Source organism: Notolabrus celidotus, chromosome 13 (assembly GCF_009762535.1).
Source record: "Notolabrus celidotus isolate fNotCel1 chromosome 13, fNotCel1.pri, whole genome shotgun sequence".
Taxonomy (NCBI): domain Eukaryota; kingdom Metazoa; phylum Chordata; class Actinopteri; order Labriformes; family Labridae; genus Notolabrus; species Notolabrus celidotus.
Window position 1 is genome coordinate 14,964,211 of NC_048284.1, and position 23,375 is coordinate 14,987,585.

Below are 23,375 nucleotides of genomic sequence, written 5' to 3' on the forward strand. Positions count from 1 at the left end.
GAAAAGCTGTGATCATGCTTCTTCCATGTAACAAGCACTGCAGATGAAACAAACTATTTTTCTATGAATATATGTTTATCCTTAACGTCATGCAGGGTATCAGGAAACCACAGTTCACTGCTGTGAAGATATCACTTTGTACTGCACTGTACATCCTCTGGGCCACTGCTGTCAAAGCTGTCAGTGCATCAAATTCTAGACTTCAAGGTGTTTTCTGCAGGAGGGAAACATCTGGTAGTCTATCTTTACCCCTATGGAAGATATGATGGCTTTTATGTCAGGTTTTTTTTTTCTGATGTGGGAAAAAAAAAAAGTCCCAGTCGGCAAGTCACAGGCATTAAAGGAAGAGGTCAAAAGGAATCCTTCCTCCTGCATTAAAAAACCTGCTGCCACGGCGGAAGCTGTGCCCCCCCGAGAGCCAAACAATCAGCTGCAACTATTGTAGAGTCCATCAGATTAAACCTCTAAATTCTGCACTCAGTCCCAGGCTATTTTCCTTCATGATAATATCTTTATGAGCACATTTTTCCCCCTATGAAATGCTCCCTATGTCTCATCTCAACACCTAATACTATCATGGTGAACTGTATGCCTCATTTGTGTTGTTTGGCTCTAGGAGCCAAAATTAAAACACGATTTAGCACTCTGAATGGTGGGAGGGTAGAGGAGACTGACACAAGTGTGTGAGTTTAAAAGAGCAGTTTTATTCACTAAACTTCAGTTGTGTCAAAATAAATGTATCAGGGTGGGCGATCATTTTTTAAAGATACAATCAAGGTGCTCAAATGCTCTGCTCTAAAAGGAAGCAGATTATCCAAATACAAAGAATCTTCATAAGAAAGTGAGTTAGTCATGGAAAAAAAAACTTAAACAATATTAGCAGGTAAGCATGCTCTTTATCTAAAACAGACATCCTGAATAAACATTGAAATACAGGACACACTAGAATCCATTTTATTGTCAGGCTTTATATGAGTTGGCCTTCTGCACAGATTGTACAAGATGACTCAAGCATTTTTTTCTCAGCTACTGGGCACTGAGATTGGTGTTTGATTTAAATCATACAGTGTCATCTGTATGATGTTAACACATTTTCATCAGGCGCCAAACCTCCCTGCGCTGAATTTGCAAACAGAATGTTTAAACATCTTGTCTCATCACCTCCTCATACTGTCACCCTTCATGGTACAGCGTCACTGTACAGCAACCATACGGCGATCACAAATAATTAGGAAATGTTGATTCCCCATAGTTCCACTTTAATTTAACATACAAAATAGTTTGAAATGGACTATGACTAATTACTTTTTACTACCATTCTGCGGCAGCCATGTTTTTTTTTTGGCTTAAAGTGAGGTTACACTGTTTGGCTTCATAGGTCTCAGGTCGATGAGAGGGACTCTTGCGATCTTTTTACAACACTAATATCAGAATTCACGGTCCCAACCGGAGAACTCCTCCTCCGCTTTAGTCTGATCCAAAGGGAAACGGTCAAAGTTGATGTAGCAGGGGCCCTGAGGGAAGAAAAGACAACTGTTCATAGTGGAGATTTGAAATAAACTCAAGGTACCTATGCTCTCATGAAAAGGATAAGCCTTTTCTGCCTTTCTGGAGTCCCCTGAGCTCCCTTGTCTCGTAGGTTCCTCTGAGTCGCTACCGTGGACGGCCCACTTGCTGTGGATGTGCCAGACTCCAGCTGCTACAACAACTGCTATCCATATCACCTCTATTAACTCTCTCTCTCTTCATCTCCCTCTTGGTCGAGGCAGATGTCTAACATGAGTCTGGTATTGCTCAAGCTGCTCTGCTCATGGTGGATTAAGATGAGATCAGACTGAGTTCCGTGTGTAAGATAGGACTGGATCAAAACCTGTCTTGATGTTGGGTCTTTGTTAATAATATAATGTAGAGTATGGTCTAGACCTGCTAAAGAGTCCTCAGGTAACATTTGTTGTGATTTGGCTCTACATAAATAAAGATTGATTGCTCATTTTAAGAGCAAGTAAAGGGCTAGAGAAACTTTTTTTTCAATTTAATGAAGAAAGGTAGTGGATCAATATGTTTTGCAACAATTTGAGCAACAAATCAAAACTCTAGTTAGAAGTTCCGATGTTTTAGCAGACTAAGAAATTGGCTTTGAGGGCCACATTAAGCTCATACCTTAATATTCTTTTTATCTTATTAACAATAATAATAATACATTTTATTTAAAAGTGCCTTTCTCAGCACTCAAGGGCACTTTACAGAGAGATTTTTATAGAGTGTTAACAATCAGAGGTCTCATGTTCTTTACAAGATTGAGATAAACTTATTTATTATGCCTTATGCATGACCCCGAATGGTAAAGCAGCATAGATAATAACGGATGGATGTGACAGCAGTGCATATCAATGTGATGGAGAAATTGTTAAAAACCAAGTTGTCTCCCACATGTCACTATGTCTCAAAGGTTACCTGTGTTCTTACGTTTTCCTTAAACCAAACAAATTAGGTTGTCAATTTACACACAGAGAAACAAACACAGTTCTGGTGGTTCTACTTGCCTTGCGTATGAGTCGGACAGTGGGAGCGTCGAGCTGACCCATCCGCAGCTTGTGCCAGTTCATGTTGCTGAACCACCTGGAGGGAAAAGATGAGTGGGAGATACAGTTCAGACGTGCTGAGAGAAAATAACACATTTCATAGCTCAGGCAGCAGCAGGGGAAGTTCAACTTTAAAAACAAGAACACGAAAAAAAATTGTGTCAAGAGAATGGTGAATACTTCCTGTCACGCAACTTTTAACTATTTGAGTATCGTATATATCACATGCAGCCACGGTTACCTGTGATGTCGGACATCTTTGATTCCATTCTTGGTGTTGCCTAACCTTTGACCGGGCCGAGGTCTGCAAACAAAAGCACAGGATGTCTTATAGACAGATGACATCACCATTACATTTTAAAATAATATTATGCTTTTGGGGCACTGTTGGCCTGGCGGTCTAAGCGTGCGCCCCATATACAGAGACTATAGTCTTTGTCGCAGAGGTCGTAGGCTCGATTCCAGCCTCGACCATTTACTGCATGTCCTCCCCTTCTCTCTACTCCCCACATTTCCTGTCTCTCTTCTGCTGTCCTGTCAATTAAAGGCAGAAATGCCCAAACATATAACTTAAAATATATACACTACCAGTCAAAAGTTTGGACACATCTTCTCATTCAAAGGTTTGTATTTATTTTAATTATTTTTTTTATTGGATTTTTTTATTTTATAATTCACCAATTAGTGTATAAACATGTAGTCGATACAGATATTCTAACAAGTAACACAACATGGAAGGACACATTTATACACTATACAGGAACCCAAAACAAAACAAAACAAAAACAAGAAAAAAATAAAATAAAATACAGTAAAATAAAACAACAAACAAAAAAAAAAATAAAAAATAAAAAAAGACAATAATAATAATAATAATAATAATAATAATAATAATAATAATAATAATAATAATAATAATAGCAATCAATAAGAGTAGTAATGTGGCAATTTATCATAATAAGAGTAATCAATAAGTAAAATAGCCCTAAGACCAAAGGGGATGAAAATATGTATATATATTATTAATTATTTGAAACACTGTAGTTTCATACCAAAGACATCAAAACTACGAATGAAAATATATGGAATTATTTAATTAACAAAAAGTGTTAAAAAAAAAAGCAGAATATGTTTTATATTTTAGATTCTGTAAAGTAGCCCCTTTTTTCCTTCATGACAGCTTTGCACACTCTTGGTATTCTCTCAGTCTGCTTCATGAAGTGGTCTCCTGGAGTGGTTTCTAATTAACATGAGCCTTGTCAAGAGATCATTTGTAGAATGACTTGCCTTCTTAATGTGTTTGAGACCATCAGTTGTGTTGTTCAGAGGTAGGATTAGTACACAATGAATAGCCCTACTTGACTACTGTTGTAATCCATATTATGGTAAAACCATATTATTTCATAGTTTTGATGTCTTCAGTATTAATCTAAATTTTCAAAAATAATTAAAATAAATGGGAACCATTGAATGAGAAGGTATGTCCAAACTTTTGACTGGTAGTGTACATTTATATATACATGTATATATATACATATACAGTGGGGCAAAAAAGTATTTAGTCAGCCACTGATTTTGCAAGTTCTCCTACTTAGAAAGATGAGAGAGGTCTGTAATTTTCATCAGAGGTACACTTCAACTATGAGAGACAAAATGAGAAAAAAAATCCAGGAAATCACATTGTAGGATTTTTAAAGAATGTATTTGTAAATTGTGGTGGAAAATAAGTATTTGTCACCCACAAACAAGCAAAATTTCTGGCTCTCACAGACCTGTAACTTCTTCTTTAAGAAGCTCTTCTGTCCTCCACTCGTTACCTGTATTAATGGCACCTGTTTGAACTTGTTATCTGTATAAAAGACACCTGTCCACAGCCTCAAACAGTCAGACTCCAAACTCAACCATGGCCAAGAGCTGTCGAAGGACACCAGGAAGAAAATTGTGGACCTGGACCAGGCTGGGAAGAGTGAATCTACAATAGGTAAGCAGGTTGGTGTGAATAAATCAACTGTGGGAGCAATTGTAAGAAAATGGAAGACACACAAGACCATTGATAATCTCCCTCGATCTGGGGCCCCACGCAAGATCTCATCCCGTGGGGTCAAAATGATCATGAGAACGGTGAGCAACAATCCCAGAACTACACGGAGGGACCTAATGAATGACCTGCAGAGAGCTGGGACCAAAGTAACAAAGGCTACCATCAGTAACACACTACGCAGAGAGGGACTCAAATCCTGCAGCGCCAGGCGTGTCCCCCTGCTTAAGCCAGTACATGTCCAGGCCTGTCTGAAGTTTGCCACAGAGCATATGGATGATCCAGAAGAGGACTGGGAGAATATCATGTGGTCAGATGAAACCAAAATAGAACTTTTTGGTAAAAACTCAACTCGTCGTGTTTGGAGGAAGAAGAATGCTGAGTTGCATCCCAAGAACACTATACCTACTGTGAAGCATGGGGGTAGAAACCTTATGCTTTGGGTCTGTTTTTCTGCAAAGGGGACAGGACGACTGATCCGTGTTAAGGGAAGAATGAACGGGGCCATGTATTGGGAGATTTTAAGCCAAAACCTCCTTCCATCAGTGTGAGCATTGAAGATAGAACGTGGCTGGGTCTTCCAGCATGACAATGATCCCAAACACACTGCTCGGGCAACGAAAGAGTGGCTCCATAAAAAAGCATTTCAAGGTCCAGGAGTGGCCAAGCCAGTCTCCAGACCTCAACCCAATAGAAATTTGTGGAGGGAGTTGAAAGTCCGTGTTAGCCCCAAAACATCACTGCTCTAGAGGTGATCTGCATGGAGGAATGAGCCAAAATACCAGCTACAGTGTGTGAAAACCTGGTGAAGACTTACAGGAAACGTTTGACCTCTGTCATTGCCAACAAAGGATATGTTACAAAGTATTGAGTTGAACTTTTGTTATTGACCAAATACTTATTTTACACCATAGTTTACAAATAAATTCTTTAAAAATCCTACAATGTGATTTCCTGGATTTTTTTTTCTCATTTTGTCTCTCATAGTTGAAGTGTACCTCTGAGGAAAATTACAGACCTCTCTCTTTCTAAGTGGCTGACTAAATACTTTTTTGCCCGACTGTATATATTCTGCTTTTCAAAATATTTTATTTCAAAAAGAGCATTAAGACTATGTGGGTTAACTTTTACACACTGCAAAAATGTGCACTACACCGGGGGTAACTGCACAGAAACACAAATGCCTTTGTAGTTTTCACATGTTTATCATTCAATTCATTAAAAAGTGGGTCAGGCTATGATCTGCCTTTACTTCAAATTAAAGGTACAGTAAGGAAGAATGTAATATTTTAATATAATGGTCACTCAGTGTTTTTGACTCACCTGGACAGTTTGTTGATGATAGACTTGGCAGCCTCACTCAAGAAAGGTGGATACTTGATCACTCCATCCAAAATCTTGGCGTAAATCTTCTGAGGTTCTGAACTTGAGAAAGGAGGGCTGGCAAGTTTCAAGGGAGAGAGGAGTGGTATTATTTTTGGTTCAGTGTTTAGGCAGTGATGCAGTGAGTTGCTGTGAGGTAAACATCACTGGAGTCTGCAGATGTCAGTCATATTTCCCTGCTGCCACCTGCTGGTTATCACTGAGGATTTTTTCATTCATGATTTCTTTCCCCTGCACCAGGTTTTAAAGACTCAGTTGTGGCATTCAATTGCTCTTTTTCCATAACTACAATGAAAAACTCAGTTTACTTTTTTTATTTATTCATACAAGACATCACAAATAGAGTAACTTGTATTACCTTCCCACCAGTAGCTCAAAGATCAGGATGCCGAGGGACCAAAAGTCCACTGCGAAGTCGTGACCCTGGTTCTTGATGATCTCTGGGGCCATGTATTCAGGAGTGCCAACAAATGAGTAGGTCTTCTCTCCACGCACAAGCTCCCTTGCAAAACCAAAGTCGACCTACACACACACATAAACAATGTAAGAAAACTATGTGGAGAAACACAACTGAGACAGCGCAGAGACTCCTGCTTGTGTCCGTAAATAGTCCATAAGTGGACACACATGTTCAGACAGGGACTGACCAGTTTGACGTAGCCCTTTGCGTCCAGCATTAGGTTCTCAGGCTTCAGGTCTCTGTACATAATGTTCTTCTTATGGAGGTAGGCGTAGGCCTCCACCACACAGCCAGTGCAGAACATAGCAACAGGCTCCTGAAAGCGCCCTCTGAAAAGGACAGAGACTTGATTACTCCACCTTGTGTAACAGTCAACTTTTGTACTCTCCATCATGTGCCTTTAATCACATCACATTTCCTCACACTTCTTTGAGTTTGGTCCAGATCTCTCCTCCAACACAGAACTCCATGACCATGTAGATGTATCGTGTGTCTTTGAAAGCTCCATGAAGCCTGAAGAGAGAGGAAGGTGAATTAAAGACCAGCAAACCCTCCCGTGTTCACTAAGCTGTATTTTTATGTTGTATGTGAAGGTTGTGTGTATCTACAATGACATGTACCTGACGATGAAGTCAGACTGGATGGCTTTGAGGATCTTCTTCTCAAACAGCATGTGCTCCTCCTGTCGTTTGGCAACAATGTGCTTCTTGCTGACTCGCTTCATGGCGTAATATGTCCCATGATTCACGGTGGTCATCTTAAAATGACAACAAAACAAAATCAATCATCCCTGTCAAAGTGCTAATTTCCTGTAAATTACAAAATACCGTTACTTACCACACTGTAGAAAACACAAACTTTAATTTCTGACCAAAACATCTCATTACATAAAATACGAACCACATTGACGTGACAAGTCCAAGCCAAGCAGTGCTTTAAGTGGGCTGGCACACTACAGTACGCTCCTTCTAAATATAACCCCTTGGAGTACCAGGACGTTTTAGGCGTTCTGAAACTTCTTACCAGCTCCCAGTACCCTATCTTTTAGCAGTATCTTTTGGCGATTCATAATAGCAACTAAAATACATTACACATGGGGCACTACGTGATTCTCGCGTCCTATCATAAATGTTACTCTGTCTATGCTGGAGAGCAACATCAAACTAATACATATTCACACGTCTCTACAAGTGTTGGATAAAGGAGGAAATCTGAGTTAAAAGAAGATGACTGCAATGGCAAGCAGGCTCTAAACTTCACAATACACACCAAGCAATCTAATAAGGCAAGTGGATGTACTTACTTTTTCCTGCTAAAGCATTTACATCAAGTATTAAGTCTAAGTATTAAATCTTATTTCTAGATGCGCTGACGCCCCTTGAATTGCTGATGAACCTGACTTTTTGTTGTCATAGCAAGAGGCAAAGATGCAGGGTTGGGAGGGCCTGTAGTCTCTTTGCTGAATGCTACAGTGTGACTGCCTGTCAGTCAAGTCTGCCAAACTTGTTGCCATATTATTTTCAACTTGAATGAGTTATAAAAAATGAACACCTCTTCAGTCTGAGAGGAAAGAGAAACTCAATGATTTTCTTTCCAGGCTGTAAACATGTATTTGCAGTAAAAATTAGCATTTTGAAATGGGTGTTAATGGGGTCTTTCCAAGCGGCAACCTCCGGTCTCAAACTATGAAGCCCATGCGGAAGTGTTATAAACTGCAATTCATCGAGAATCCACTTGAGGCTTGCTGCACAAACACCGGAAACCACATAGACACAAATTAATTAATTACGATATTTGCAGCATTAATAAACATGTTTACAGCCTGGCTCAAAAAACAACTTGGCTCTACGTAGCTCATTTCTCTATCGGCAAACACTGTACGGGAGGTGAAGATTTTTTCCAACGCGACGGTTCAGAAGATATTAAGATTACAAGTTTTTGCCCAAATAAGGACATGACTGACTTGACTCCCAGACGGGAACTCATAGCTGTTGGCTAGGAGGCTCAAACTTCGACCTCTTTACGTCACACGCCTGGTTGAGTTCTGCATTTCCAATATGGCTGCCGCCGTCAATTGGCTACAAAACAGCGCTCAGGAACAGACGGGTGACGTCACAGATACTAAGTCCATTATTTTATACAGTCTATGGGTCTTTCAGGCCTTTGTAGACAGCCTCATGTGGACACTGGAGGAACAGCAGTTTTTTGCACTTCAGCTCCATTGCAGCGATATCTTGACATAAAATAAGCCCAAAGACTTCTTGCATTTCTCTCATAGTTGTAAAATGTAACGTTAAATGAAATGTTTAAAAAGATTCTTAAAGATGTAAAGACAATTCTGAAGTTATATTAAACTATGAGACAAATGCATGATGGTTGCAGCAGTATCATAATTCGGAGGACAGACTCACCAGCTCAACACGGCCAAACCCTCCGACCCCAAGCGTGACAGGGTCACCATGATATCGACCCTCCTGGTACAACACCGGAACAAGATCCTTAAACTTCAGAGAAGAGACAGGACTGACAGAGAGACACAGACAGAAGGAGGACTTTGCATTAGTGTTTCATTTCAAGGAAGTTACATCTTCATCAGTATACATTCAGCAAGTCCTATCATCTCACCTCGGCTTCTCTGTAGCTTTTGCCTCCTGCAGAACTTTGGTGCTAAGAGTCAGAAAACAAAAGGGAGTCAGGAATTGATCAGAAAAGTCATCAGAGTGTCACACTAATGCGACCAAGATGAGGGGAAAGATGGTAACACAATATAAAGAGTTTTAAAGTACGCACTCGTCAAACAGCTCCAGGTGCTCTACGGGGATCGTCTCCTCAAACACCCTAAAGAAAACACATTGTTTATCAAACTGTGCTGTGTAAAAATGTACAAAACAAACAGTGAACACATGGCGGAAGAGGCAGTGGTCACAGAGGAAGAAATATACTGGATGAATTTCTTCGGTAGAAAAAGCCGTCACTGCAGGGCCTGACTGAACAGAGTCTGACCTCTGTTTACACTCAGAGTTTTATGTCAACTCAGACTCACTCCTTGTCGATGGAGAAGCAGGTAACAGGGCCGTCAGCGGTACAGGTGGCAGTTCTCAGGACTTCCCTGCAAGAGGAGAAATGTGGCATATGTCAGCCAGTCCAAATAATGTGTTTAATTACCATACATTTTAATATCATCACCTCAGTGAAGGAGGGGAATATAGGCGTCATATATCAGAGAAAAAGAGACATTAGCTACGATATTTGTCAGCATATTGATATACAGTTGTGCTGATAAATGTACATACCCTAGCAGAATTAGTCATTTTTTGGGCCATTTTTCAGGGAACATAAATGAGAAAAACTTTTTTTTCACTCATGGTTAGTGGTTGGGTGAAGCCATTTATTGTCAAACAACTGTGTTTACTCTTTTTATATCATAATGACAACAGAAACTACCAAAGAGATCATACATTCTGCCAGGGTATGTAAACTTATGAGCACAACTGTACATATTTTTCCAAATAAGTGACAAATGTTGCATATTTACAGATTTATTAGCCTCTTTTCTCCACTTTCTAAATAATACATGGAGGTTCTATTACAAAAAGCCACCCTTAAAGGCTTGAATAATCAAAGTAATATCACTATTTTACTATTTGCTTTTTATATCTCCCCTCTGGTCATTTAGTTTTTTTCTTCAGTGGGGATACCCCCCACCTCACCACACTTTCTGGTCAGACTACATTAAATGCATCAGGTTGTGTCAAGTCTGCCAGCTTCAATTGATGGAGAGAGGATTCTGTTTAATATGCTTTTATACTGAAGGCATCTATCTGTGGAAGTGCCCATGTGCAAAAATAGCTTAGCTTTTGTACTCCGTTCCAGCAACACTGATGAAAAGCACATTCAGGGCTATTAGGGCCATTCAAAAATGTAAAAGAAAACTGACCCTGAGGAGAGGATTAATTTTCTGAGATTAAACCTCACAAATTCGTGAGATTCTGAAGTTGCAAATTTGTGATAAAAAAGTCAAACATTTGTGACTTTAATCGAGTAATTTACTATTCTCTTCCAGCTCTGTTGTTTTTAATGGTCCTAATACGCCTTGGTTGTAAGTTCGTCATTCCTCTGTGAAATATTTATGTAGCTCTAGTGAAAGTTCAGACAGGAAGACTATAAAGCAATCACAGCAGTTGTTTAACTCTCCTCTCACTTGTTCAATAGCTCACCCGCTTCAGCTGCACGCTCCGGAGCTGTCATTGGTTAATCAGCGGCGGCTGTCATCCAATAGCTCAGTGGCATGCCCTTATTGTCAGCCTATCAACTTTCTGCTGTCTTTCTTAAATGTATCTCTCTCTCCTGCTAGTTCATTCTTGCCTTGATGGTGCACACCCCTCCACCCCCCCATCTCTTCCTGTTCTCTGCAAGTGTTCAATTCCTGGAATTCATCAACCACCACCGCCAGGGTCTGGACTCTAGGGGGATTTCTTCTGCTGCCAAATTCACACATCCTACGCTCACAAAATTATCCCCATAGAGTCCTTACGCCAAAGATTTCTGTCAAGTTTCATCATTCATTAAGTTGTAATAAATAACATTTAATCTTCAAATTGTGTCTCTCCTGATTGAAATATATTTAATTGATTGATCAAAAGTTCATTAAAGGGATGATGGCCAAAATTAAATGACAAAATCAGTAAACATGGAAAGTGTCAGTCGCATTTGAAATGTATGGAAAATGTAAAAAATGTATTTTAAAAGAGGACGGAAGACACTTTTTAACGGGGCATAGAGGACGGTGCAGCACTGTGGAGGAAAGCCAATGAGCAAAGGGAAAAAGTAATGGAGAGTGTCTCTGGGTGAACATATGAACTTATTAAGTTACTTATTGGCTCAATATTTCTGTGTTCAGGATGGTTGTTTCAGAAAAAGGAATATTTATTATTGTTCACAATAATAAATTGTAGGTTTCCCTCTTGTCTTCTTTTCACAAATTGTATCCACACTTTGTTCTTGTTTTCTTTGCAGCAGTCCAGTCACTTAGAAAACCTGCACTTCGACATGTCTCTACTTTTGTTGAAGCGTTTCTTCATTTCTTCAGTAATTCTAAATGACTGGTCAGAAGATTAACAGCAGGTTGCTCAACCCAAATGTCAAAGACGACAGCAGCTGAGGAAAAGTGCACAGAGCAGTGAGCGGCTGCAAGAGGCTTTAGCAAAAATGCCCTCAGGCATGTGTTACCATGGTTACCGTATAAGGGCCTGTTCCCCGAAATGCTCCCCTTTTCCCATCCGTCGAATCTGCTTCTGATGCCCGTTCACGTTCTTAGTCACCAAGACCTGAGGGGGAAACAAACACATGAGGACACATAGAGACAGAATGTACAGCGCCTGGTGCAGAAAACACAATCAGACATTGTGTTACCTCTCCTTTGAGGATGATGTAGAAAGTGTCTCCCTCTGCTCCCTCTCGGACTATGACATCTTTGTCCTGGTACTTGACCTGAAAGGGAAAAAAGGCCCAAATAATAAGAAAAACACATGTCAAAAAATCCATCAGGAGTTGGTCCTGAAGGAATTTGAGATTTTACAGCAAAACATTCAAATATCACATAAAGCAGTGGTTCCCAAAGTGTGGGTTGGGACCAAGCGGCAACCTCCGGTCTAAAAATATGAGTCAATGCGGAAGTGTTAAAAGCTGCAGTTCATCGAGGATCCGCTTGAGGCTGGCTCCGGAAGTACCGGAAGTGACATACACATGAATGGGGAAAAGACAATCTTTGCAGCATTAATAAACATGTTTACAGCCTGGTACAAAAGATGAGTGTAGTCTGAATAGCTTATTTCTCGACGTCCTCTCACTGTGAGGGGGGTGAATTTTTTTCTAATTCGGCAATTTCGAAGATATTGAGATTACTAGTCTTCCAATGAGAGGCACAGCTGCCTGTGGGAACACTGCAGCTGTTGGCTAGGAGGCTCAAAGCCCACCTCTTTACGTCACACTGGCTCGACAGAAGCAATATGGCTGCCGCAGCCGATTGGTCTCAAAACAGCTCTTCAGAAACAGATGGGTGACGTCACTGATACTACGTCCATATTTTTTACAGTCTATGGTTGGGACCCCCTGAGGGGTCGCGAGGACACCAATGGGGGGTAGCGAGATGTCTTCCAAATATCTTCTTTTTTTTAAGTATTTTGATTTTCTAATTTTACCCATTTTTTAAAAAATATAGACAAAAATAGTGATTACATTTTAAATAAAACCCTCTAAATATTTCATAATCATTTCATTAGCTTTCTGCCTTTCTTTGTTGCCAGATGACTCCTAAAGTTAGGGTTAGGGTTAGCTAACAGTTAATTAACAAAAGGATCAGTAGCAGCAGGTTTTTTCACAGCAGCACTGTCACATGTGCATGTAGATAAACTATTCACCCCCATACAGTGCATGCTGATAAAGAAATGAGCTATCCAGACTACACTCGTCTTTTGTACCAGGCTGTAAACATGTTTATTTCTGCTGTAAAGTGGCTTTTTTGAATTGGTGTGTATGTGGTTTCCGATACTTCCAGAGCCAGCCTCAAGCGGATCTTCAATGAAATGCAGTTTTTAGCACTCCTGCATTGGACTCATATTTTTAGACCGGAGGTTGCCGCTTGAGTAATACAGATATTCTAACCATAGTCTGTCAGTACAATAAACTGGTTCCCTAGTGACTCTGAGCATTGTGGAAACTCTTAATGGCCTTCAAAACTGCATTTCCAATATTTTCTGCTAAATCAGTGCACACTTTGGACGGCCAGCTGTCCCACAACCAACCTGTAGGACCTGTCACTTAATTACTTGCAAGGCAACTGCGATGCACACTATTGCAATCATTGAGGCCGAGCAATATGAAGAGCAATATTAAACATCTTGAACCTTTTTTTCTAATGGCAAAAGCTTTCTGGGTTGAATTTAGGTTCATGCTTAGTCACTTGTGATCTCAAAGTTCTTGATTGGACACTAAGCAACATACCTCCTCCATTGAGTCAATGATTTTGGACAGCTGGACATCATTGAGGTCCTTCAAAGTACGAGACCTGGAGCATACAAAAGACATTAACAGAAAACTTAGAAATAGTTGTATGGTCCATGGCAGGTCATATTTCAGTGTGATATAAGAGACAGTGAACACATCAGGCCAAAAACCCATCTACTAGCAGTGTTACACCATGCAGAGAGGATGTCAAAATCTTAATGTCTGTACACTCACGTCTTCAGGAAGCCCATGAGCTGCTCCCGTTTCTTCTTGGACTTGTTGGTTATGATTGTCCTGTAGGTCTGTCGCTCCATGCACCATAGACGTACTGTTGTCTTTGCTGCAACAGAAGAGGAGAATTAAATGTAACCGAAATAAGCATCAGATACTTTAGCTGATGTTAAATAGGTCAGAATTGGTTGGTTCCTTGTAGAATTGGAATGATTATATCTATGTTCCTGCATTAATCCATCAATTCATTATCTCCCGCTTATATAGGCCAGATTGTGGTTGGGGAACAGGTTAAGAATGTTAGCCCAGATGTTCCTCTTTCCAGTTTTCTTGAGTCTCCTTTGGGAAGTATTTGCTGGCTGGGTGAAATATGAAATCCCTCCAGCGAGCTCTGGGTCCCCAACTGCTGTCTCCTCCCAGTTGGATGGGAGAATCAAGAAAGAAAAGAGAGGTGTCCAGGAGGCATCCAAATCAGAAGCCTTCCTTTCAAAAGGACATAACTGTACTCCAAGCTCCCTGCAGAGTGACATCAGTTCGGCCACTTGTATCCTGGATCTCACTCTTTGATCACTACCCAAAGCTCATGACAAATGGTGAGGGATTGTGAAGTACTGTTAAATCTAAGTCTCTGCCCCCGGCTTGCCCTACACTGTTATGGTTTTTGGTTTGCACTTTTTGCATCCCAGGACCAACCCCCTCCATGCTCCATCATACCCACACACAAAAAGAGGAGAAGAAGGGAGAGAAAACAAAGAGAAGTGTCTGTCGAGAGATGTAAGAAGAAGGACAGGGAAAGCAGAGGCAAGGTGACAAATCTGTTTTGGAGAGAGCTTAACCCAGCTAGGCCAGTCTGTACGCTCTACCTCCCCTTATTTCCTCATTTTCATGAGGGAAGACAGGGAAGAAGAGAGAAAGATAAGGATTTTTTCCCCAAATTTAACAACTTCTGCATCAATGTGGGGAAGACTAAGGAGATGGTGGTGGATTTTAGGAATAGAGGCTACACCCCTCATCAACCCTTCTACATTGGAGGTGCAGCTGTGGAGATGGTGTCCACCTTCAAATACCTGGGCCTGCACATCACCAATGACCTCACGTGGTCCACCAACACAACCAGCACCATAAAGAAGGCCCACCAACGCCTGTACTTTCTGAGGAGGCTGAAGCGGGCTTGCCTCAGCCCTGCTGTCCAGACATCTTTTTACCAGTGTGTCGTGGAGAGCACACTGACAGCATCCATCACTGTCTGGTATGGGAACTGCTCTGTGGCTGACAGGAAGGCGCTGCAGCGAGTGATCAAATCTGCTCAAAAAACTACAAACAGCAGCCTCCCTTCCCTGGAGGACATATATGTCAGCAGGTGCAGAGGCAGGGCGTCACACATCATGGAGGACCCTACCCATCCAGCACATGGACTGTTCACCCCCCTCCCCTCAGGCAGAAGGCTGCACAGCCTAAAAGCCAGAACAACAAGGCTAAGGTGTAGCTTCTTTCCTGAAGCTGTGAGACTTGTGAACTCTCTTTCGGTCTGTTCTCTGTACTTTACCGCTGTGACTGCATGCACACATTACTTCACTTTCTCGCTGGTTTTAAACTACGTTTTTGTATTTATTTACTGTAGGCTTGAGGTTATGTATTTATTTCTTTATTTGTAGAGTCTACTTTTAGCTTGTTATCTATTCTGTATGCTGCTGGACCTGAGTAATGTGTTCCGTTCCTTCATGTTTTTCCTTTGTTGGCCCCCTTTCCACAGCCACAAAACACATGTGGACCAGGTTAGCTAACTTCCTTGATCCAAACTCCGTTCCGCTGGTCCACTGTGCCATGATAAAGAGGGAATCCTCATTGCTATGGTTCATTAGATAATCTGCCTGTCAGCATCCTGGAATAAATGCTGGCGAAGTTTAACCACTCTGCAGCATTAAAAAACGTGTATCAGCCAAGACAGACCAATACCCGGCCAGCATTACAGGGTGAATCTCATCTACTCCGGGCATCCTGCCACTGAGGAGCTTCTTGACAACCTCAGCAATCTCTGCCAGGGATGTCAGCAAGGCTTCCCCTGGATCTTCAGGCTCTGTCCCCTGAAGAGAGGACATGCTGGTTCTCAAAAGTACCTCAATGTGTTCCATCCAACACCCACTACTGAAGACAGCCTAAACCAAAACTTTATTTCCCTCCACTGTGAGTCTTCACACAGTTTACAAGAGCATCCTCGAGGAACAAACATTTGGAATACAGCTTTACAAATATCTTTTTTTTTCATGACGCTTTCAGGCATTGGTGTTTCTGGGGAGGGGCCAACAGGGGCCAGTGCACCTGTAAGACTGAACCTGGACTCCCCCTGTGCCCCCCCCTCCACACCAAAATAATATTATACAATAAAAAAAGCTTTGGTATCGCGCTGATGTTACAGGTGGAACACATGCGTGTGGCACTTGGTTCCAGTTCCTAGAGCGCTAAAGGACTCATGTTGAGTGTAAACAGCCAAACAGCTGCTGTCAGTCTGCATTTTGATATAGTACACAGTAGGCTTCCATAAGTATCTACAAGAATCCCGTTATTTCTACATCATAACTGACCTTTAACGGTGGCTGTCCGTTTGCAGTTGTACAGGATGGCTAACTCTCCAAACACATCCCCCGTGGTTAGATTACGTAAGTCCCGTCCGGCTTGCGTGACATGGAGTTCTCCATCTAAAAGTGGGCGGAGAAAGAAAGTAGAGTTATGCAGAAATGTGCAGAATTTTCAATATACCACATTTTCTACATACAGTAAATAAGTGTCAAAAAATGTAGACAGAATCCTCCATAATGTGTGACCATAGACAGAATCAAACATCCATACACACTCAGATATGTTCCTACCTGCGACTATGTACATGCTGTCTCCTTCAGAGCCCTCTTCAATGACGTCTTCCCCTGGTTTGAAGTTAAGCACCACTAAGAGGTCCACCATCATGGCTGTTTGCTCTTCATCCAGCCGGCTCAGGAAGTCGTTCTTCTGGATGGATTTGACGATCAGGTTTGTCTCACTGATGATGAGAGGTAAAAGTATCCAAGTGAATCTTTGGGAGACACCATGCACCATGCACACCCATTAAAGCTGATCACAGTGTCTGACATTTGCAGGAAAGGCATTAGATTTGCTGTACTGGCCAAGTAAAAGCCTGCAGAGTTTTTTCCTGCATGATAATAGACCCTCATCAGCAGTACTGATTGCCAACCTGACAGTTTTCTTCACCCTGGTGCGTGTAATCTCCAGGGTCTCAGGGATTGGTTCGGAGGCAATGACAGCCGCACGGCTCTTCCTGACCTCTGGATCAATCTCATTACCGCTCTGGGAAGGAAACTCTGAGACAAACAGAGCAGAAATAGAGCGTTTACTACTGTAAATGGCTGTCATGTTTCAGCTGAATGTTGAATCATAGGTCACCTCCATCATATGTGTGTGTATGTATGTGTGTGAGAGAGAGAGAGAGAGAGAGAGAGAGAGAGAGAGAGAGAGAGAGAGAGAGAGAGAGAGAGAGAGAGAGAGAGAGAGAGAGAGAGTGTGTGTGTTTCCCTGTCCTTCTTGCCCATGTTGAACTCTTACCCAGATCATGATAGTGACTCTGCAGGTCTTGTAAGAGTGTTTCTTTCTCCTGTAGTCGTAGTTCTGTGAGGGGAAAAAGCAGCAAAATATATATTTAATGTACAGAATGAACATTTTGCAACTGTAGGCATACAAAATGCTTTCAGTTTATGAAAGACAGTGATAAGTTCACCAACCCTGAAATGTAAAAATGAACAACCTGTGAGAAAAATATGTATTAAATAGAAGAACGTAAAGCTATAATAAAAGTGAGAAAAGGTGTCTGTAGTCTTGACAGTGGGATTTTATACTCATTGTTATTCTTGTTTAGCTATTCAACCTTTTATTTTTTAAGTTGATATGTGAATCTTGTAACTCCACAGACAACTCCATCAAAAGTATACCTTGTTGATTTTAATGAGATGCCAAAAAGCATGATAAAGAGTCAGTTTAGGATGACCAAGTATGGATGTGATTGTTTGGCTCTTTTCAACCATGCAGCCTTTATAGGCCGTACTGTAAAAATAGTCTGGGGCAGTGAATAACTATATACCATACATTCTTCTGACCTACAAAGCTCTAAATGGTCATGCACATTTGTATCTTAAAGAGCGCATAGTGCCCTTTTACTCCTCTAGACCAGAGGTTCCAAAACATTTCAGCCTGTGAACCCCAAAATATAGGTGCCAAAGACTCACAACCCCCACAGTCCCTCAGAGTGATTTAATGTGGCTTCATTTAGCTGGTCTGCTGAAAATTAGCCTAACTATATGAGCATGTGGCTGTGTTTCCTGTGCTGTTATCAATCAATCAGACTTTATTTATAAAGCGCTTTTCATACAATGACATTGTAACACAAAGTGCTGTACAAGAAAAACAGCTTAAAATAGAATAAATTAAGATCCCAGCCCCAGCCCCGACCCCGAACCCACCCCATAATCCTAAGGCTAACAACACAATATGCAACAATAGTAATAAAAACACTAAAATAAATAAAATAAAAATAAAAAAATAAAAAAATAAAAATAAAAATAAAAATTTGCTGAACGAACTGAGGAAACGCTCTCATGTCATCTTAATGAGGAAACACTGGAGGTAAAATAAGATGTTAAAACTCAAAACAGGAAATTAAAATCACCAAAGTAAAATACATTTCTAAGATAATAAAAGACTAAAATATTAAACCATTAAAAGAAAATCAGATGTGAGACTTAAAATAAATAAATAAGTAGAATAAAAGTGACTAAATTTGAAATAGATAATAAATAAATAAATAGATAAAACTGTTAAGAATAAAAATAAAACTTAGTTAAAAGCTAGACTAAAAAGGTAGGTCTTGAGTTTGCCTTTAAAAATATTTATGCTCTGGGCAGCCCTCAGATCCTCAGGCAGGGTGTTCCACAGACGTGGGCCGTAATAATAAAAAGCTGCCTCACCGTGGGTCTTAGTTTTTACTTTTGGTAACATTAAAAGTCCACTACCTGAAGAATTATGTTATGAATTAACCCGCTGCCACTGATGCTTTTGATAATCAACTGTTCATTAACCCTAACCCCTATTTTCAAGATTTTATTTCAAATTAAGCTACTTTTTTTTTGTCGATATTTTGCACTACAATTGGTAAAATGTACTATTTTTAGATATCTTTTTAAAAAAAAAAGAAAATTCTGGAAGACATCTCACGACCCCCCATTTGTGTTTCGCGACCCTCCAGGGGGTCCCTACCCACATTTTGGGAACCCTTGCTCTAGACCACTTCACTCCCAACATGCAGTTCTGCTCGTCGAACCTAAGATCTCTAAAATATAGTATGGGAGAACGAGTCTTCAGCTTTCGGGCACCGCTACTTTGGAGTCATCTACCAGTCAGGGTACAGGAGGCAAACAACCTTGTCTACTTTTAAGAGTAGGCTTAAAACTTTCCTTTTGATATAGCTTATAGTTAGAGCTGGCTCAGGCTTGGACCAGCTCTTAGTTATGCTGCTATAGGCTTAGACAGCCAGGGGAACTGGCACACTGGGATCCTGTCTTTCTCCCCTCTGTCCTCTGTCTGCCTGTCGCTTACTTTAACTCTTCCTGTCCCATTAAAGTTACTAACCATAGACCTTTCTGGAGTCCCTGAGCTCCCTTGTCTCGTAGATTCCACCGAGTCACTGTCATAGTACAAGACTCCAGCTGCTACAATTTCTACTATCCGGCTCACCACTATCATCATCTCTCTATCCCTCATTCCAACCCCAACTCGGTCTCAGCAGATGGCTGTCTAACATGAGTCTTGTTCCAGGTCAAGTGACTTCTGAGTCCAGAGGCTGAGCTAAACGCAAACACACATACAAGCACACTCTTGGTCAGCGCATCCACTGTTCCTGACCTTTAAACCAAAGCTTGAGAGGTCAAATAAGTGTAGATGGCGTAGGATCTGAACTCTAAATGCTTACTCTGACAGTTATCAGTGCGTAATGCTCTTGATGTGCAGCAATATCATGTATCATTGTAATTACACTAATTACTTAAAATCATTCATTTTCCTTTTAATGATATTCATTTATTCACTTTGCTATTTCACAGCTGGATGTAGGTCACAGCCCAGCTTGACCACATCTAACTGTGATGTTGGGTGTGGTCTGATGTGAAGTTATTCAGTTCCTTTTTTTATGGTTATAGGTTCACTCACTCAGGTCTTCGTTTTGTCTCTCCAGCTCCTGGTTGATCACACATTGCTTTTCCAGTTGCTGCTTCAGCTCCTCCAGTTGCTTCTCCATGGCTACAGTGAGGAAAAAAAAACACCTGAAATTAAGCATGCAATGGAAAAAAGAACAGATCGCTTGCACCAGAGTCAATGAAAGATATCATTGGTGTTAAATTGCCATAGTGCAGCTGCAGTGAGAAAATAAATACAAGTGATCATGCTGATAAAATGTGGAATCTTACACATATGCAGCCCCAGATATCACATTTCAACAGCATGTATATATGCCTTTTTCAAAGGCACTGAGCTCAACTGCACCACCCACAGACAGCAGGAGCCCAGCTGAATTATGCAGACTAATGATGGACAGGCAACAGGGTGCTCTCTGAATGCTGGCACACCCTGCAAGCTTCTGCACTGCTGCACCTACAGCTAATTGTAACCTCCACACAAAAAAAAAAACTCATTCTTCTTTTTTTGTTGCAGGATGTGCCCTAATGTGCATATCTGCTCTGTGCTCCAACCAAGTAGCAGCAATACGGCTGCCGTCGATGATAGGCCTCAAAACAGCGCTTCAGAAACAGATAAGTGATGTCACAGATCCTACGTCCATATTTTATACAGTCTATGGCTCCAACCCTTTGGTTCCAACATCTGTGACATTAAAAAACTCTGCTGTGTCCAAGTGTTAAAGATTAGGGGTAGAGCTAGCATAGCCATGAAGCTAATGATTGAGCACCGCTGCTCAAGTTAGATTAGCCACAAACTGTGTCTAATGACTGTTTACATAAGTCCAGATAACACAGTCCCTCTGCCTTTTCAATCTGGCTGTTAATGTAAAGCCATGTATTGACAGGCTAAACATTACAATAAATATGAACAGAAGTTAACTGGTTACAATATCCTGAACACACATTTATGCTGTAGTAAATCCTGAGGTGGACAAGCTATTTGCTCATCACGTGACCTCAATAAGCGGCCTCACCCTGAACATTGGACACTTGTGAGATTAGACGTGATGTTGAGGTGAATCATAAAGTCACTGAGCAACCGACCACAAAGTCTCAAATACAGAATTGGTCCTCTATTAAAATGGGTTGTTTCTTTGAGTCTGTGGAGAACATTATACTAGCAAGGAGTTTGATAAGAAAATTGGTCCTTTGAAAAATGTCTTTACAGCACTTACAGTCAGCTTAATAACACCAATGACTCACTATCAAATGTAATAAACAATGTGATATTGGGGCAGCTGCTGTGCCAGGAGTCAATAAACCTGTCACAAAGGGGCTTTATGGCAAAAACAAACTGTTGCACCATACAAGGAAGTCAAATATTCCCCTGTCACATAAAGACAAAGCTATGCAAAAACATGATCTGTAAACTTTCTCAGAACATAAAGTGACAAAGTAAGACTGGGGCTGATTAGAATGATAACCTTTAGTGTCTGCTGGTCAACTTTTAATGAAGGAAAACCACAGCTAGTTTAATGATGTGGTTTCAGCCCTGTGGGAGCGGTCTGGGATTAAAACAATGACCCAATAAGTAGCTGCACACTGCTGGTTGTGTATTGGCTGTTTCATCATTCCTTATGTGATGCAATGTCTACAAGAGATACTTCAAGTGTGTTTCAGACAATACAGGAGATGGTAAATTAGCAGAAGCAACTGAAGGAGGGGCGAGATAGTTTTGTGTTGCAATTTAGCTGCACAGCAGGTACACAATGCTGGACAGATGATCATTATACAGACACAGGCAGCAAACTGTACACTCCATACCACCTCAGTCATTATTAATTTGTGACTATGTGTAACTACAGCTGAATTCTCACAAGATGCTCTGTAACAGAAACCTGGAGGGTACATGTCAATGGGCTTTCGGTTCATGTAAGATGCTTTCTTTGTCTGGATTTTTGTTGTTCTTCTGACACATGCACATTATAATTTTTTATATAATTACCAAACTGCGGTGTCAGTGGAAGAGGAAAGCCGTAAAAAAAAAGCTGTAACTCACTGTTTTAAAGCCTATAAAGCTAAGAAACTGTACTTTAAACACAAGGAGCCATGTGATGAATTATAGATTAAGAGCACAGACCCAACTACACAGTAGTCCTGAAGTCGTCTGACATTACATCCAGCTCTCAAACAGACAAAAAAGACACACTCACCTGGAGACTGTGTGTTGATCACAAGAAAAGGTAAATATTGGTCCAGCCTATAAAGGCTACATGGGTAATAAGAGCCAAATAATCACCCTGAACTGTTAGTAAGATCCCCTCTCAGCTGTAGAGAAGTATTTGCTCTGTTTCTGCCAGACCCCGAGACTGTCCACAGACACTACACACCTGAGCAAATGCAAGCATGCAGGCATTACTCCTTCTTCTTCTTCTTCTTCTACTACTTCTTATTCTAGTGTTGCACACTTTTCAGCGTTACACTGCCATGTCTGCCCTTAAGCTTTTACTATTTTTACTTCCCTCCAGCTATCTCTCACTCTCAATCTTTCCTCTCTTTTCTCTATCTGTCAATCTCAGCAGCCCTTATTGTTGAATCATTAACCAGGCCTATAACCTGAGGCTCCTCCCATCACACCAGGTAGAGGAATACCTGCAAAAGGAGGGGGATGATGATGAGCTGAAGAGAAAGTTAGAGTGTACAATCTCAGGTAAACCCATATTAATGTGTAATTTCAAGGGTTTGATTCGTTCTTTTCCTCAACGAATATGAATGTTCTTGTTCTATTTGCAAGCTGCTGTGATTTATTACTTCCTGCTGATGAAGACAGAAACCTGCTGAGTCATGTTGTAAAGGATTTTAAAGACATTGTTGAAATTATCCCCAAAAAAAGGACAGTGATATCATATCACAGTCTAAGATGCACATATAAGCAACAGAGACAAATGCAAATACACCCCTCCATTAACCATATTCACATGGGCAGCCATTTTCTTCTGACATTGTGCTCCCAGTATCACAAGCTAAGATTCCAAAGAACAATATAAAGCAGATGGTATACTGTTTTATTTTCATGTAAACAACAACCAACAAAGGCCTTTAGCCATGGGGTAGCTCATGCTAGTGTAACATGAGGGTTCGATGTGTGGTGGTAGGGTCACTCTGAGAGATCATTTTCTCAAGAGCGCTTTACTGTAGCCACACCATAGACTGTATAAAATATGAACGTTGTATCCGTGACGTCACCCATCTGTTTCTGAAGCGCTGTTTTGAGGCCAATCATCGGCGGCAGCCATATTGCTGCTGTCGAGCGATTGTGATGTAAAGAGGCGGGCTTTGAGCCTCCTAGCCAACAGCTAAAGTGTTCCCGCCTGTCTATCAAGTCAGCTGTGTCTCTCATTGGAAGACTCGGAATCTAAATATCTTTGAAATTGCCGCGTTAGAAAAAAATTCACCCCCATACA

The 23,375-nt window shown here is 40.9% G+C and overlaps 1 protein-coding gene across 2 annotated transcripts; it reads right to left on the bottom strand.

Moving 5' to 3' along the window:
- Positions 1-684: 684 nt before the first annotated feature.
- On the bottom strand, positions 685-22,397 carry prkg3 (protein kinase cGMP-dependent 3). Of its 2 annotated transcripts, none has more exons than XM_034699744.1 (22): positions 22,125-22,397; positions 19,946-20,035; positions 17,294-17,356; positions 16,926-17,052; positions 16,567-16,733; positions 16,282-16,395; positions 13,703-13,808; positions 13,466-13,529; positions 11,876-11,953; positions 11,702-11,790; positions 9,507-9,572; positions 9,254-9,301; positions 9,089-9,130; positions 8,875-8,986; positions 7,084-7,220; positions 6,887-6,976; positions 6,651-6,792; positions 6,362-6,525; positions 5,944-6,060; positions 2,824-2,886; positions 2,544-2,619; positions 685-1,514 (listed from the first exon to the last, which is right to left on the bottom strand). In XM_034699744.1, the coding sequence occupies exons 2-22, from the start codon at positions 20,031-20,033 to the stop codon at positions 1,428-1,430; spliced, it is 2,040 nt and encodes a 679-aa protein (XP_034555635.1). In that variant the 5' UTR covers positions 20,034-20,035; positions 22,125-22,397; the 3' UTR covers positions 685-1,427. The 2 variants fall into 2 exon arrangements, with proteins under 2 accessions (XP_034555635.1, XP_034555634.1); XM_034699743.1 differs by lacking the exon at positions 22,125-22,397 and adding an exon at positions 20,203-20,232.
- Between the last annotated feature and the right edge of the window lie 978 nt (positions 22,398-23,375).